Genomic DNA, 18,712 nt, shown 5'->3' with positions numbered 1-18,712 from the left:
TTCAACTGTTTTCCACAGAACCATTTTACATTCCCACCAGCAATGTATGCGTGTTCCAATTTCCCTACAGCTTTCACAACCCTTGTTATCACCTTTTTTATTATAGCCACCCTAGTGTGAAGTGGCATCTCACTGGTTTTCATTAGCATGTCCCTAATGACTCATGATACTGAGCATCTTTTCATGTGTTTTGTGGCCATTTGTGTCTTTTCTCTAGAAACTGTGTATTTAAATTGTAGTATGTCCTTAAAGACAATTTCAGATTGTGGCTCTCCTCAATCTTTTTTAGCAAACTCAGGTTGAAGGTTCAGGCATTATCACCCAGTTAAGTTATTTTACTTTTCTTTCAGTGTAGAAATGAATGCATAAATAAAAACGGGCTTATGTAATCCTTCTAAGAGATTATTTGTAGTTTCAACATGGCACACTGAGAGGGTAAGATGATTTTTATTTCTGATGGTTCTCTGGGCCACCCATACACCCTGCAAAAGGAAAACTACAAGATTATGACAACTTCATCACGTGTGTGCATCTGTGTGACTCACACTCAAAGATTTGCTACTTGAAACTCAGCCTGAAAGCGTCACTCTTCATCCCACTCATATTTCCTAGGTAACCAGAATAACCAGATAAAGGAGCTGCACCTGCAGAGAAAACTAAATCCCACTTTCTCCCTGCCTGATATGCTCCCTTCTTGCCTGTGCTGTGAGGGGGTGAGAAGGACTGAAATGATTTGACAGAAAAAGACAGATGCCTTTATTACCAGTATTAAAGTATGTTTTTAGTCACCCTCATGGGTGGCTGCGATTTCTGGGTAACATAAGGCCCTCCTAACTAATTATGAAAGTTTTCCTTTTTTAATTTGGGCAGTCATAACAACACAGACATGTCCATTTAAATAAAAAGGTCACCCTGTTAAATGAGTAGATGCTGTTACTTGAAACTTTTCTCATCACCATATTAAAAAAAAAATAACAGTTAAAAGTATTGTAACTCTACATACACAGTAGACAGCTCTGAGACAGAAATGCAAACCCTCCAGCAGCGTATCAGGAAGCAGGCAAGGATACACGTGTCTTGGACTGAGAGTCAGGAGACTCATTCGCTTTCCACAGTTCCTCTAAGCTCCCTGCATAACCTCGGAGAAGACAGTGATGAAAATGGTGAGGCCTCAGTTTCCAGAGATCCCATGGGCCCTCTGAAGTGTTTGATGAACACTTTATGGAACATAATTTAGTTATCTTATCCCCAAACTTTAACTCTTAACTATATAAATGGATAAAGAGAATACACTACTGGATTTCTATTGATCACCAGACCCTCTTTGGCAAAGGCTGTCAAAGAGATGAGCAGACACTAAAATTCATTTCAGGCCACAGAGAGGAAGGGAAAAGCCTGCCCACGGAGAGTGGCCCAGCTTGTGCAAGGTCTTGCATCACTCGTTGTCTGCCGATGTGAGAATGTGAATGAACAACAGATGTTCCATCGTCTCTTCCAGGCCATGAAGAAATGTACAGACGGGAAAAAAACCATTTTCCCTAAAGGAAGCCTGCTGGACAACAAAGCAGAGTTCAGGTGTCCTGGAATTTAAATCCTTGACTTTGCCTGATGCTGCCTCCCACGTGTTGGTAATTTTAGGCTCATTATTTGATCTGCAATCTCCTAACATGTGATTGATCCAAATGGGGTTGATGAATTCTTTACTAAAGCTGCAGCCTTCTTTCATTGTTAGTGTCCACACTGATGGCCAAGAAGCAGTTTTTACAGATTTTAAGCAAAATTAAAGCAAATTAATAACTAAGAGTAAGACTCTTTCCCTCAAAACCCATGGACTGGCAGACTGAAGAAAGAATCCAGGCAGTGATAAGTACAACTATGACATACATGGCCCACACTTTCATCTGGACCTATAGCCCAGAGAAATAGAACCCCTTTCGATCTGAGGCCAGTCAAGCTAGATATTCCATAATTACAGATGCAAATTCAACACCCATCCCACATGCTCTTCACTGTGGCTAGAAATAAATAAGAGCAGCGACGGCAGGTAATGTCTACAAACATTGTATATGTGATCTCGCTTACTCAAGATAATAGCCCTATGATGGAGGGCCTGAGAAAAATCCGGCTTAGAGAAATTAATTTGCCCAAGGTCGCTGCTTGGATCCAAACCAGGACACGCACTGCCTTTGCTCATAATGTCTCCATAACCTGCCCACCGTGGTAGCCACTGGCCTCATGTAGCTACTCAGCACCTGAAATGTGGCTAAGCAGGACTGAAGAACTGTAATTTAAGTAGCCACGCACAGCTATTTCCTACAGTATTGAACAGGAAAGCATAGTACGAGGGCTAAATGTGCATATGACTTTATGATCAGAGCCATTAGTATTACTATCACAAGTAATTTTAATTAGAGGAGACTGGCAGTGATTATGAGTATGAAGGCAGACAGTTTAGCATAACAGCTTGTAGAATAGGTCCTATCTAGGTTTGAGTACCAACTCTGCAAGTAACTAGCCATGTGGTTTGGGCCACTACTTAACCTCTCTAAATCTTAGTTCTTCATCTATAAGAAGGGATCTACACTATCGTACTGTAGAAGGTTATTGTCAGAATTAGATAAAGTATTAGAGAATTTAGTGACCTGAAATATCCTAAGTGCTCAATAAATGTGCCAGTAATAACAACTAAATAATTACTGGTTTTGGGCCTTTTTAATATAGAAGTAATAAGAGTTGCAATTCCCAGAAAAGGCTACAATAAAGTTATTGTAATACCCACCTTGTAAATGTACCTTTTGAGCTTAAATGTTTTATTCTGAAATTAATTTAAATTTACAGCAAAGTTGCTAGTACAAAGGACTCTAGTAAACCCTTTAACTAGATTCATCTGTTTTTAAAACCGTGCCACATTTGCTTTATTCTTCTCTCTATACAACATGTTTTTTTCCTGAATGATCTGACCTTTTAGCCCTTAACCTTAAAGAGTATTGAGTATGTTTCCTAAGGATATTCTCTTACAGAAAAACAACAATTATCAAATTCAAGGAATATAACATTGATACAATATTTTAATCTATAGGCTCAATTACAATTTCACCTACTGTCCCCCTAATGTCTTTTATAGCAGCTGCCCCACTCCCTACAGCAGGATCTAGCTCAGGATCACATGTGTCTTGTCTTTTTGTCTCCTTTAATGTGGAATGGCTCCCCAGCCTTTCTCTGTCTTTCATGACTGACACTTTGGAAGATTACAGGCCAGTTATCTTAAAGAATGTTATTCAATTTGGTTTTGTCAGCACTTCTTCACGATTAGATTCAGGTTATATGCATTTCTGGCAAAAATACTACAAAAGTGATGCTGTGTTCTCTCTCATTTATAGGCACACAACGTCCATTTGCCCCACATTGCTGATATGAATTTTAATCACTTGGTTAAGGTATCATGGGATATCCCCAATGTATATAGTCACTATTTTTTATGTGTAATTAATAAGCAATTTGTACAAAAGATATTTTAAGAATATCTAAATATACTATTTCCTGAATTCCCTCCATCTCTGCTAGATTTAGCATCTGTTAATAATTCCTGCCTGGTCAACTTTTATTATGATGGTTGCAAAATGATCACTTTCTAACTCCTTTGCTCCTTCTATATTTACTAGCTGGCATTTTACTACAAAGATGAGCTTTTTCTTTCCTCCCTTTTACTCATTTATGTACTTATTATAATAATTGTATTGACTATGGATTCTTACATTATCCAACAAGAACCTTCGAGTTTTTAGAAGTACTCTTCAAGCACAGGGGAAAGAAACTACAGATCTGGATTGGGAGTCATTAACTGGGCAAAGTTTATTCATGAGGCAAGAGGAAAACTATTAACTGGGGACTCCACTTGTTTTGGATGCTTGTGGGCAAGAGAGGTTTAAGGCCTCAGGCGCTGCAGTTAGGACATTAGCCTGCAGCTCTTGCAATAGACAAATGTGAGTTACCACTACCAAGTTGCAGTATTGCTCATCATCAGACATGATATCATACCAAAAAAATTCCATCCAAACAACCCATCTATTTCTCCACAACTAGCAAACTTGAATGTTCTGGCAAACTCAAAGGGACATGATTTACAAATAGTAGGTAATATTTGGATCTTTCCACAAGAGCTGGGTTCCAGCTTGTTTTTTTAATAAAATACAAATGACTTCATTTTGGAGCTCACTCTGTCACTTTCTCAACAAACAGATCCTCATATCAGGAATCAGGCCTGTGTTATATACAAATAGTATGGGTTCGTGCATATTTATTTTGTGGTCAGGGACCACACACCCGGTAGCCAGTTACAATATTTACAGTGCTCCTGATGCCACAAGCGGGGTTTCAGAGCTGAAACCAAAGCTCAAGCCACATAGAGTATGACGACAGGTCCTGCTCTAATGTGCGCACTAGACCCCTGGCTCTGCCCACAGAAGATGGGCAGGTGTGTCTGCTTTCTGTGAATGCTTATCTATGTCATCCAAATATCATTAAGCGCATCCTCCAAATTTAACACTCTTTGGACTCTGGCATTATTTCAATGAAAGTAAGCCATTATTAAAAGTTTGGCGGCCGGGCGCGGTGGCTCAAGCCTGTAATCCCAGCACTTTGGGAGGCCGAGACGGGCGGATCACGAGGTCAGGAGATCCAGACCATCCTGGCAAACACGGTGAAACCCCGTCTCCACTAAAAAAATACAAAAAACTAGTCGGGCGAGGTGGTGGGCGCCTGTAATCCCAGCTACTTGGGAGGCTGAGGCAGGAGAATGGCGTAAACCCAGGAGGCGGAGCTTGCAGTGAGCTGAGATCTGGCCACTGCACTCCAGACTGGGCGACAGAGCGAGACTCCGTCTCAAAAAAAAGAAAAAAAAAAAAATTTGGCAAAGTTTAAGGATTATTATACCCTTGTGCTAAGGATCAGTTTGGGGGAGGTTTAAGCACTTACCAAAAACAGTCTGGAGACCCCAGTGGCAAGTCTCTCTGTCTTCAGATGCCACACCAGGGGGTGTGGGGAGTTGAGCAGGAACACGACAGGTTTGTGGTGGATGTGGACTGAGGAGATGGGATTCAGGTGAAGTGTGACCTAGGAAGCAACAGAAAGAGGGTAGAAATCTTAGCCCTGGCTTTCCATGAAAATCACTCAGAGCAGCCTCTGGAATACTTTTTTGCAACTCACCATCAACAGAAACAAGCTATAATCCAGCTCAGATCCTATGAATAAGATACATTAAGTTGAACCAGATGACATTGCCAATATTTGACCATTTTTTACTAGAAAATGGCTACTTCATATGGGTCAACCACACTAATCTCAACAAAAGCATGAATTAGCTCCCCATCAAAGAACAGATAAACAGAACACATTTTTTTCTTTCGAAAAGTCAGCAAAGGTGGAATAAAAGTTACCTTCCCTTAGGCCTGCTTTAAGCTGTAGGTCAAATGAGTAAGGTGAAAACTGGAAAACAAAATCCCCTGGGGGTGGGGTCATCCCTCTGGATCTCCAGAGAAATGACTTTCTTCTGCTTCAGGTAAGCTCCAATCTCCATAAAGTGAAATGGGTTCTGCCAAAGAAAAGTGCCAAAAGCTGAGAGAAAGGGGCTGCCAAGGGAGGCTGCCAGGGCTTTCGCTGTCTCAGCTTTTAGCTCGAAGGGCTTTTCCAAAGAAATGAAGCACAGAGGATACACAGAACAAAGAGTGATTGTATACAACCCCTGTCAAAAAAAAAAAGGGGGGGAAGAAAACCATGGGATGGATACAAAAACTGTAGCCAATTTTGACAGCAGATCAAGGACTACTGCAGGTCACCACTGTTGTCATTAACATCATCAAAAAGCACCTGTGAATGGAGCTGCAAGCCATGGACTCAACAAAGTCCTCTTGGCACACATGAGCCCAGGGCAACATGAACATAGGAGAACAAAAGGATATATAAGGAAATATTGACTAGATACTTTCATACAGTCTGTCCATACTGGCTTTCCATACACAGCGGGGAGGCAAGACCCAAGCATCACATATTTAAACAGAGTGAACTCATCAAAGATAACCATAAAGTAATAAGGGAGGGACAGGCCAAAAAAGGACTTAGGCTAGAAAGACACAGACTGACTGATGCACTGGGAATAATAGTACATCTCACCTAGAATTTTCATGAGGATGACATGGTCTAGATCCACAATCTGAGTCTATACAACCATCAGGTACTAAACGCTGGACTACTTCACATTTTCCCAGTGGCTGTCAGCCCACTGGATCTCAACATACGTCTACCTTTTTTTGTAAGGACCACTTATGACCAATGTCACTTATCATAGTATACTCTCAGGTCATTGATAAATAAGACATTAAACTTTCATTATCTTTCAAAACCCAGGTTTTTGCACATGGTAGGCACTCAGTAAATGTCAAAATAATATTTTAATTCTCCGCTTTTCGATGCCACAAAAATATTCTAAGAATAACTTGCATCATCTTGTTCACTAACTTGAGTATGCATGTCTTAATTTCTAAAATGGACTATAGGCCAGGAGTTTGAGACCAACCTGGCCAGCCTGGAAAAAACCCATCTCTACTAAAAATACAAAAATAAATTAGCCGGGCGTGGTAGCAGGCACCTGATACTCAGGTGGCTGAGACACAAGAATCGCTTGAACCCAGGAAGTGGAGGTTGCAGTGAGCCCAGATCGTGCCAATGCACTCCAGCCTGGGCTACAGAGTGAGACTCTGTTTCAAAAACAAAAACAAAAACAAAAAACTGTGCTTAACATATACACGATAACATATACTTGATCTTAGCCAAAAGGCTGGGAAGTAAGCATATACAATAATATTTGATTTATCACAGCAAATTCATGTATTTATATGTTACCTAAAGGAGAAAAAAGGTTCAAAGGAATTTAGCTGGATAATTTGCAAAAATAAAAATAAAAATAAATTTAAAAAAAAGCAACACTCCAACTGTCATGAGCTATTTCTGCACACAGCTAGGATCATTTTTATATTTGGCAAAAGCACAGTGCTAAATCAAAATACTAGATGAACAGTGACGTCAAGTACAGCTATAGCAAAGTAATGTGCTCCTTGGTTGTAAAGACTCTACCTCACAGCACACTTTGGAGATGCTGTCCGCATCTCGAAATAAACAGACTGATAGCCACTGAGAAGAAGAAGAGATGCTATAGAAACAGCAGAAGCAAAGATTCAAACTGTACTGAACAAAGAGACACACACACTATGGAGAATGAAGGAGGGATGAAATCATTGTTTGTTCCAGAGTACCTGAAAACTGCAAAGTAACACTCTGACTTTCACTAATAGCACGTATCAGTAAAAGGTTTCTCTATTTATTCCAAGACTATTTACTGAGTACCATAATGGCACAAAGAATAGTAATGTATATCTGCAGGGGCTGCATCAACCCTTCTTCTGAAGATTTTCTTTGCAGTACTCAGGCATACAATTCTTCTTAGAGCTCATAGATAAGCAGAAGTTTTGGTCAAATATATACTACAAAATACTAACAAGTATGTGTCTCAAATGAACAAGAATTTTTTATAAAAGCTCATGAAATGAGAAGAAAAAGATCTTTGAAACAGATATTGGTGCTCAGGTCCAAAATTTTCCAGATGGTCAAAAGTGCTGAGGCCTGGCTCATACAATCAAGGAAAGATTTCTAGGAGCCACAGCCCTCTGAGCTTTCCTGGAAACAGCTCCCTCTTCAATATGTGGCAGTGTCTGGCCAAGATGAATCTCTGACTCTGGCACACGGGGTCCAGGCAGAGCCCCAAAAGCCATTTGGCAAAGAAGAATTCACACTACAATTGGGAAATTCAAAGAAAAATACCCAATAGTTTCTTTAAAAGATCATTTGGCAGGGACAATGAGTCCTGCAAGCACCCGCTCACCTAATCCCTCAGCAACCTGTCTTTTCTAGGCTTCCCCTGCTTGAGTAAATCTTGCTGAAGGGAAAATAAAGGACAATCAAAACAACTAACAAAAGAACAATCGTATAAAAGCTTCCAGAGAGAACACATTGCAGTATCTCAAAGAATTCCTGGCTAAGTTGTCCAATTTCTCCCAGGTTGGAAAAAAAAAAAGAAAACAAAAGAAAAGAAAATCCTCCTTTGGATCAATTATAGCTCAGGGTAGACTACAGTTACAAATATAAGAACATCCTGAAGCTTTTGTGGTTACACTCTCCAGGGCTCATGGTCTAAAGGCCGAGCTGAGACAAACTACAGCAAATAAATATCCCATGAAGAAATGATAGAAAGAGTATCCAGCAATCTCCAGCTTGGAAATCCAAACAGTAGTTTAAAGAGCTGACCATCAATCCTAAGTCAAATTTACACATAAAAATACAGGTTAACAGCTTTGTCTATGGGTTCATAAGTAATAACGAATCGAACACTGGGACCATGCGAGCTGTGAAGGCTGGTAAGCTAAAGGGGATGCAGCTCAAAGGAAGCAGCAATGACCAGTCTCAAAACCACTGGCTTCTTTGTAAATCTTTGGGAGTCATGGAGCATTTGAGAACTTAATGCATGTATGAACCCTCTCTTTATCAAACCAAACCAAACAAAAAACATCCACATCACACAAACTTTTGCAGACAATGTCAGGGAATTACATTCATTGCAGGGCCCATGAACTCCAGGTCAAGCACCCATCAACCCAGATTAAGAACCCCATTGTAAAAGAATAAGAAAATTCTAACAGCAACAACGGTAACAAAATGGCTCCATCTAATTAAACTACAAATTACACCTCTGGTCTTAAGATGTCATCCTTTCAGGAGAAGAACTAATAGATGAAGACTCAAAACTAAAAAAACTTTAACATATAGTTTCTGGTGGAACCCATACTTTGACCACAACTGGTCCATGAAGCCTAATCCAAGAGTTCCTGTTCTAACCACACTGGTCTCAAACAGTGCTGGATATTCGGTATTCCTGATGGAGTGAGAAAATACAAGCAAATCTGATCTGCCACATCCCTTATGTAACACCATCCCTCATACATTGTTGATTCTTCCTCTAAATGGAAAAGAGCTCATTGGTCTAACCTGTTCTACAACATCTATTCATACTAGGTCTTCTGTGGTTATCTGTGCAATGCAACGAACATATAATTTTATAAAGAAATTCAAAGCAGATCTTCTGGGTGTTTTTCTGGGGAATCTGAACACAACTTTGACCAAAGTCAAGGACAACTCTAAGGAGCACAAAGCCTCTGAGTAGTAGAAAGACCACCTCCCTATCTCCCACTTGGGAAGCATGTCCTTGCTCACATTATCAGCAGAAAATAACAAGGACAATCTTTTCTGGACCTTGTTATAGTGAAGGCTTCTCGGTTCTCTAAAGATTATCTTTGATAAGCAAAAACTATCTATTGTCTCAAACTCTGTAAATTACTTTATGAAAATTAATTACAGGAAGAGGGGGAAACCCTACTTACTTTATGGAAAGATTCCTTATGAAAATTGTTTTCAATTTCCCAAGATTCATAATACAGATGCAAGGCATTTCTACCATAGAGATTTCAGAATATGTATTAGTTAGACCCCCTACTTCAGGGGTTCATTAAAACAAACGAAAAAGCAAAGTGAGCAAGGCAACTTGCTGTCCAATTTTGCTAACAGCTGTCCAATTTTGCTAACGTGTCAGTGAGGTCCATTTCAACATTTCTGATTCTTAGAACAGCCCCTGTGGACCTGTGAAGCAATGAAGTCATCCAAAACACTACCAGGGAAACTCTTACTATCTAAAACCAGACCAAATAATTCTCTGAAATGGATGATTCAATAATCAGTTTACACTAAGATAAGAAAAGAACTCCAACAGCGTGCCTACAACCAAGACCCATAAAATCACATGCTGGTCTGTATATAGCCATCATCTGTCCCCTCTTCAGGGGTAAGGAGATATCCACTTGGCAACAATGTTAGTAGTAACTGAAAACATCCTGAATCTGGGTCTCCCAGCACCCACACTTTGCACGCACAAATGGAAAGGCATAAACCTATTTCAGGACACTAGGGTCCTACCACTGAACTCAAATTTCACTGACATTTGGGCAATATGACTTTTAGGAACTCAAACCTGACCCCAGATGGATCTAAAATGTGCGACTGACTGCTAGGGGTGGGAACAGTATTTACTTAGTTGCTGCTGCAGTATTTAGTATATTCTGGTCTACAGAACCCCTACAGCTGATATTTTATTCACCATTGCTTGTCCTTCACCATTTGGGAATTGTTATAAAAAGATTCCCTCAAAATATTTTTAGAGAACTGGGTTTGGAGCTTTTAAATGTTTCCTTTTTTTTCTTTATATTTCTCTGAATTTCTAGAGGAATATTAATCAGTTGGTGCTGAATTCAAGAAATCTTGACATACACACATTCCACCACACACACACCTAGGGTCCCCATCCTGACCTGGGGCACTCAACTGACCATTCTCCTTGGTCAAATGATATCAAGCTCTTTCCCAATGGTTTTGTCTTAAAACCACTTAATGTGCTGAGAGGGACACTGTCAGTTCATTTCAGGATTCATCGCCCCTCCCCCCAAAAAGTACATGATTCAGGATTCCCTGAGAGCCTCTGAAAATAATCTAATATAACCACAAAAGAGACAAAAAAAAAAAAAAAAAAACTAAAATGAAAGTCTGAAGTGGGATGCAGAAATAAGCTCCGCTCCATATTTTGTATGCCCTGGAAAAATACTGGGAACTAAATTTGGGTTGGGGGTTGAGGGACAAGAGCTCATATAAACAGAGGAGTATTTATGAAACTACAGGTCATGACCTTCTAAAGGGGTCCTGGGAGCCGCTGCAAGGAGATTCCAGAGACCCAGGCCCTTCCTTCCCAGAGCAGCCACAGCTCCCCCCGGCTGCAGGGAAGAGAGGCAGGCAGAGTAGAGACCCTGATGTGTGGGTGGTTCCGGTGGAGGAACGCTGCTAGTGCCCTCAGCAGGCCACTACTGATGCAAGTCTGAGGACACCGACAGGCACTTTTCTATCATTCTTTGGCATTAAGATAGGTTGTGTGAACAGTGTACTGTATACATCACTAACACACTGCAGCCTTGCAGGATTCTGGCCTAAAGTGCACCACAGTGCTCTAGATGGACTTGTGGGTCCAGCTCACAATGCCATCTCCAGTAAAATCTTTCCCCCTCCCTCAGACAAAGCTGGAGCTCTCTCAGACAGCACTGGTGTTTCTACCTCTGCCTGGCACTATAACGATCTGTTTAGATCAAGCTTGTCCAACCCATGGCCACATGCTGCCCAGGATGGCTTTGAATGAGGCCCAACACAAATTTGTAAACTTTCTCAAAACATTATGAGATTTCTTTTGTGATTTTTTTCTTTTTCATTCATGAGTTATCATTACTGTTCGTGTACTTTATGTGTGGGCCGAGACAATTCTTCCAATGTGGCCCAGGGAAGCCAAAAGATCGGATGCCCTGGTTTGGATGTTTGTCTCCCCTGTCACTGTGTAAATTCCTCAGGTCATTCTCCAGGGGCGGAAACTAAGTCACACTCATTTCTGTATCCTTAGGCCTAGCACAGGGCCAGACATTTAGTAGGCAGTCAACAAGTTCTCTGAAAGAAGGAATAAAATAAGGAACAAACAAAAGTTATTAATGAAATGTGACTAGAATAATAATTACAGAGTCATATTGTCCTGTTTTTCTGACCAGAAAAAGGGGGTTGGGGTATACATAGCAAACAGAACATTAACACATAGTCAAGAAAAGCAGATTCCAGCTACTGAAACAAACGACGGGGATACTTCCTGGAAGGTATGCTGGACAGGACATCAAGGCCACATCCAGGTTTTGTGGGACAAGCCACCCTAATCGTCATCCTCTCTGTGTGTAAGACAGCGTATAATGGCACTCAGGCCATCCATGGGAACCACACAAGGCAAAGAAAAGAAAATAGAAAATATTTGTTATCTTAAACAGTTACGCAAATAAAAACATGTAAAATGTAAAAAACCTTTGGAGCGTGTTTTCTTCTTTAGGGATAGACAACAAAGGTAAAATATTCTGTGGAGCAAATAATTTAGTGGAGCAAATATTTAGTGGAGCAAAAGTTCCACTATCTTTTAGAGGCACAGAAATTTACATGGGTTTTCATGTAGGCAATTAAGTGTGTTAGAACGGTTAGAAATTAAAATTGTAGGCAAACTGAAGAAACTCAATATTTGCACATTGATTAAAATGGGGGGAAGTTTGATTTATATATATATATTCCCCATCACATTTAATAAATACATCCATTCAGATCACTTTATTATTGTTTTTAACACTAATATGTAACCAAAGCCCCATATAACCATTTACTATACTAATGTATTTCCTCTCAAGTTCTCCTTTTTGGAGACAAGATCTCACTCTGTCACCCAGGCTGGAGTGCAGTTGCACAATTAGAGCTCACCGTAACCTTCAACTCCTCAAGCGATCTCCTGTCTTGGCCTCCCAAGTAGCTATAGCCACAGGCCTAAACCACCATGCCTGGCTAATTTTTTTTTCTTTTTGGTAGAGACAGGGTCTTGCTATGTTGCCCAAGCTGATCTCAAATCCTGCTCCCAAGCAATCCTCCCACCTCAGCCTCTCAAAGTGCTGGGATTACATGTGTGAGCCACACAGTACCTGGCCTAATTTCTACCTTTTATAATGGGCTTCAAATTAGCTTTGCTACTTACCTGTTTAGTAAGCCAGTATTCTGACATGTATATGTCTTTATCAACAACAGAATGTTAGAATGGCCTGTGTGTCAGTACCGTGGTGTATCAAACTGCATAATAAAGAGAATCACTGGAGTGATCATTAGAAGCTGATTTACAAAATAAGCATAGCAGGAACTCAATTCCCACAAAATCTGGGTACTGGAGTAATCATTCCATCTGCTACATGCAGTCATAGATGAAGCTGTCCTCACTGGGTTAACAAGAATTCTGGACAGAAAATAGAGTTATAATTAAGCATTAACATGCTGCTCTTTGACCTACTTTCTTGTAACCAAAAGTCACATGCACTAGATTCTCACCATTTGCATCCCCATTGCTCCTATAGATAGGTAGGATGTCCGATGTTAGAATCCTAAGGGTTGTGTTAGAGAACTGCGGGAGCAGATCCTGAATTCCAACGGGACAGCTGACACCAACCAGTTTAAAGACCCCCACAAAGGAACCACCAAATCAGCATGAGAACACCGTTTCTTTATCTCCCTGTCCCATGACTTTACCCTGCACTCTTCGACCCATCAACATTCTCCATACTTCAGCTCACTCCAAAACCCTTAAAAACTCCAATCCCAAACTCCTGTGGGAGATGGATTTGAGTTTTCCCCCAGTTCAGCAGCTGTACAATTAAACCTCTTTCTCTGCTGCAATCTGGTGTCTCAGTGTATTGACTTGCCACGCACATTGGGCAATGAACTATTATGGTGGTAAGATCTCAATAAGGATTTCTGTTTAAGCAGTATCTTAAAGTTAGTTAATTTGTAACGGCAAAAACAAACAAAAAACCCCACAAAATGCAGTTGATTCAGGTAGCGATTTAAGATGCTCTCAGCATCCAAGGATGGCATTTGGATTCCCCTGGGCTAAAGTACAATCTTAGAAAGTACATTAACCTAAAGCTGGTAAGGAATTCTTTAGGAGTACAGTGTTACCTTGCTAGCAGAAATCAGAAATCTAGAGAGCAGTAATTACTAAGATATGAACATTCAAAAACACCACACTTGGATTATTGTTAAAAACAGTGGTGGCAGCAGTAGTGAAAACCATCATCATCATCATCATCATCATCATCTCCTAAGGAAAGACAACAGGTAGATCCATGGCTCCTGTTGAGATGTGCTGCTCTCTAATATCCAGAATCTACAAAGAACTCAAACAAATTTACAAGAAAAAAACAAACAACCCCATCCAAAAGTGGGGAAAGGATATGAACAGACATTTCTCAAAAGAAGACATTCATACAGCCAACAGACACATGAAAAAATGCTCATCATCACTGGCCATCAGAGAAATGCAAATCAAAACCACAATGAGATACCATCTCACACCAGTTAGAATGGCAATCACTCAAAAGTCAGGAAACAACAGGTGCTGGAGAGGATGTGGAGAAATAGGAACACTTTTACACTGTTGGTGGGATTGTAAACTAGTTCAACCATTATGGAAAACAGTACGGCGATTCCTCAAGGATCTAGAACTAGATGTACCATATGACCCAGCCATCCCACCACTGGGTATATACCCAAAGGATTATAAATCATGCTGCTATAAAGATACATGCACACGTATGTTTATTGCGGCACTATTCACAATAGCAAAGTCTTGGAATCAACCCAAATGTCCATCTGTGACAGACTGGATTAAGAAAATGTGGCACATATACACCATGGAATATTATGCAGCCATAAAAAAGGATGAGTTTGCGTCCTTTGTAGGGACATGGATGCAGCTGGAAACCATCATTCTTAGCAAACTATCACAATAAGAGAAAACCAAACACCGCATGTTCTCACTCATAGGTGGGAACTGAACAATGACATCACTTGGACTCGGGAAGGGGAACATCACACATCGGGGCCTATCATGGCGGGGGAGGGGAGAGAGATTGCACTGGGAGTTATACCTGATATAAATGACAAATTGATGGGTGCTGACGAGTTGATGGGTGCAGCACACCAACATGGCACAAGTATACATATGTAACAAACCTGCACGTTATGCACATGTACCCTAGAACTTAAAGTATAATAATAAAAAAAAAAAGAGAGATGTGCTGCTCTCATCAAAATGAAGTGCTCTGCATAGTTATCTAATTAATCCTATCTTAAAGGTAAAGAAATTGGTGTTCTTGCCAAAGTCAGAAGGCTAGAAAATGACAGTGCTGGAAGTAGAATGAATGTCTCTACCTGTCTGTCTCTCTCTCCCCCTACCTACCCAACCGCATCTTTAATCTTGGGTGTCAGCCTTGGGGCATACAGGAGAATGGGAAGCTGCTCTATAGTAGTAAAAGCAGGAACTATTTTATTGCTGGAAAATATATACAAACTCAGCAAAGTAAACTTCTCAATTCTTTCTGGAAGCAGGGAGAAATGCATTATTTACTGTTTTGTATTTTCACATTGGATCACAGAAAAAAAAAAAAATGCCATGCTCTTTAAGAAGACTTTGTGTTGATCGGGCACAGTGGCTCACGCCTATAATCCCAACACTTTGGGAGGCCAAGGCAGGAGGACCACCTGAGGTCAGGAGTTCAAGACCAGCCTGGCCAACATGGAGAAACCCTGTCTCTCTTAAAAATACAAAATGAGCCGAGTGTGGTGGCACATGCCTATAATTCCAGCTACTCGGGAGGCTGAGGCAGGAGAATCCCTTGAACCCAGGAGTCGGAAGTTGTGCTGAGTCGAGACTGTGCCATTGCATTTCCAGCCTGGGCAACAAGAGCGAAACTCCATCTCAAAAAAAAAAAAAAAGAAAGAAAGAAAGAAAGACTTTGTGTCCAGAGGATGTTACTGACCTATATCCTGTTGACCCATTTCTTAGAGCATCCAGAATCTGATCCTTGTATTAACTTTGTACACACAAACTATCTCAGAGGATGGGGTGGGACTTGTATTTTTATCACCTTAGAACCTAGTCCAATATCTGGCACTTACAGGAATTACAGTAATATTTGGTGATGAATGAATGAATGAATGAAGGAACCAATATGTTTTGGATCTATGTCCCAATCCAAATCTCATGTCAAACTATAATCCCCAATGTTGGAGGTGGGGCCTGATGGGAGGTGACTGGATTATGGCGGTGGTTTCTCACAAATGGTTTAGCACCATTCCCCTAGTGCTTTCTTATGACAGAGTTCTCACCAGATCTGGCTGTTTAAAAACGTTTAGCACCTTGCCCTTCACTATCTCTTCCTCCTGCTCCATACATGTAAGATGTGCCTGCTTCCCCTTCACCTCTGCCATGATTGAAAATTTCCTAAGGCCTCCCCAGAAGCTGCTATATTTCCTGTATTGCCTGCAGAACTACGAGTCAATTAAACCTCTTTTCTTTATAAATTACCCAGTCTGGGTATTTCTTTATGGCAATGTGAGAAAGGACTAATACATGAATTAACACACACATTTTAAAGCATAATTCAATGTCTTCCAAGATCTACATTTTCTTCTAAGTTGGCCACATCTCCTGTAACCCAATCCTTTGGGTCACTCTGCCTTCCTTTCTAAATTACAGGCAGTTTGACCTGGTTGTTAAGGACAGTGACTCTGAGTCAGGTATTAGGTTGGAATCTCAGCTCTCCACCTACCCACCCTAGGGCCCTGAGGATATTAAGACTCTACTCGCATCAGTTTCATCAATTGTAACATGGGGATAATAATTGTATTTATTTCATCAGATGTTAAATCTGTCATTTGTCGAAAGCACTTAGAACAGTGACTGGCATCTGGTAAGCACTCTCTAAGTGTTAGCTATTATTACTTCTGCCCACTAAAACCACAGCTGCTATTCTCCATTCCCTTGGTTCCTATGGAAAGAAGCTCTTGTCTATACCATCCTCCACTGAGGCGTCAAGTCAAAACGGGTTTCCTCATAGTCCTCTAAACATCAAGCTGCTGGCATCCTTGGACTCGGCTCACATCCTCTTCTTAAACCAACTTCTCTTTGGGCACACACAGGCCCTGTTAAGCTTCCCCTTTGCCCCCACTCTCTTTCTTCCCCACCTGGCAACCCCACTTCCTGAGTCACGCTCCCAGAGTTTACTCATAGCACTATCATGACCAACAACATCTCCAAGGCTCACTTCACTCTAGCCAGACTTGGAGATACTTCAAAGTCCCCACACAATTGGAGAGAAGAATAAGGGAGCTGTTTTTTTGTTTGTTTGTTTTCTTTTTCTAATACAACACATCCTGAAGGGGATGCCCTGTTTCCATGTGTGTATTTTACTCTGACACAAACTGATCACTCTCAGGCTTGAACAAGCTCGGTGAAGACCTCCACCAGATACAAAACCAAAAAGGCCGAGACAGCTGCAAAGGTTTCTATTTCCCTAGAGATGGGAGTTTCATGGAAGGCTAAGGATCACCACAGCAACCAGACTACAAAAACAGTTGTGGGCTTCAGCACCATAACTCTGGTAAAGCAATTTGTGCTCCGTGAAAGGCTGGGGCACAGAAGTTGAAGAATGATCAAAGTAAACACTGCTCCTCAGGCACCATTTTGTTGTGCTGATTTCAAGACACTGAGTCTCAGCATCAAAGTTCTGTTATGAAAGATGCGCATCAAGTGCCAAGGATTTGCTAGGCTGGACTGCCTGCCCTGGTGCAAAGGTCTGGAGAGAAATTCATAGCACATTTTCCAAAACAACCATTTCAAATTTGCTCTAAGAGCAGACCAGGGTAAAAATGTATGCCATTATATCAAGTTACTCTGCCCATGCTAGAACAACTGTTGATCCCAACTCTGGATTTAAAAAAAAAAAAAAAAAAAAAAGAGTAGGTGATTTTTTCTCACAAAACCCTCAATAGACTTTATCCCATGCTCAACTTACATAGACTGATTCCTACAGATTTAAGAAAAAAAATTCTCTAAACTTTATTAAACACTAAATGAAAAGAATCACCTGTTCTAGTCTCTGATCTACTACCCTAAATCTATACTACAGTTTACATAATAAATAAGAAACCACAGCACACTATTTCTACACTATATACAAGCAGCAACTATAGAGTATAGTAATTAAAACAGAAATCTCTTCATGGATTTATAAAAGCCTTCAATATTTATTAGTATGATTAATTTAATTATTAACTATGTTAACTACAGCTTGAATATATAGAAATTGTTCTTTTTAAAGAAACTCAAATTGGTCTACCTGAGTAATCTTACAATATCCTCAAAAATTAGGTTAAAAAATATATAGTTCCCATTAGCAAATTTATAGAAAAATCCCTCAGACCTCTGTTATGTTGGCAGTACACAATGCAGTCCTAAAAAACACTTGGTGGTAGTGAGAAATCTGTAACTTAAACTGCCCCAAACAGGAACACTGAGAAAATACAACTACAACCATGTGATATGTACACATACTTATCACACCCGTTTTCTCTAGGATGTGTCCCATGTATAATGTGCTGCTTTCTGAATCTTTTGTGGGGAAGGGGTCCACTTACACAATTTCTGGAGTTTCAGCAGATGCTCAGTAAGTCAGCAGGGACTCTGCTATCAACAGAATTTATTGTTCCATAGGCCCCTCTAGCCCAGCAGTTTGCAATGCATAAGAGGTAATTAGTAATATCTAACACCTAAATGCTTCACAGACAGGAATGAATGGCTTGGCTTACAGGCTTGCTCAGTCTTTTCTAGCCGCACCCTCCTCATTTTATCTCTAGCTTAATAAGCGTGAAGTTACTAAGCAAACAGGGAAAAGAGGTTCTCATGTTATGTTTTGCGCATTTACTATTCATTCCTCAGAAACTGAATGGCTAATAAATGCGTAAAGCACTTTACTCGGTCAATCGTGTGGAGATACTAAGAATGTTTTAAGATATACTTTATGTATATATTTTTACAGGAATTAAAAACATGATTTCATGTTTAGGAAGTTGAGGATAAAGCTAAAGTCATTTTTTTTTTTTTTTTTTTTTT

At 40.3% G+C, this 18,712-nt stretch overlaps 1 protein-coding gene across 2 annotated transcripts in view; it reads right to left on the bottom strand.

The window, feature by feature from the left end:
• TGFBR3 (transforming growth factor beta receptor 3) overlaps positions 1 to 18,712 on the bottom strand; it is a 207,410-nt gene that overhangs the window by 73,653 nt on the left and 115,045 nt on the right. For both annotated transcript variants that reach the window (XM_023231020.2, XM_023231021.2), the window contains exon 4: positions 4,975 to 5,112. In XM_023231020.2, coding sequence (XP_023086788.1) covers positions 4,975 to 5,112 — 138 coding nt within the window. The remainder of the gene's footprint in view (positions 1 to 4,974; positions 5,113 to 18,712) is intronic.

Source organism: Piliocolobus tephrosceles, chromosome 1 (genome assembly GCF_002776525.5).
Source record: "Piliocolobus tephrosceles isolate RC106 chromosome 1, ASM277652v3, whole genome shotgun sequence".
In the NCBI taxonomy this organism is placed as follows: Eukaryota; Metazoa; Chordata; class Mammalia; order Primates; family Cercopithecidae; genus Piliocolobus; species Piliocolobus tephrosceles.
This window is presented reverse-complemented; position numbering and strand designations above follow the sequence as displayed.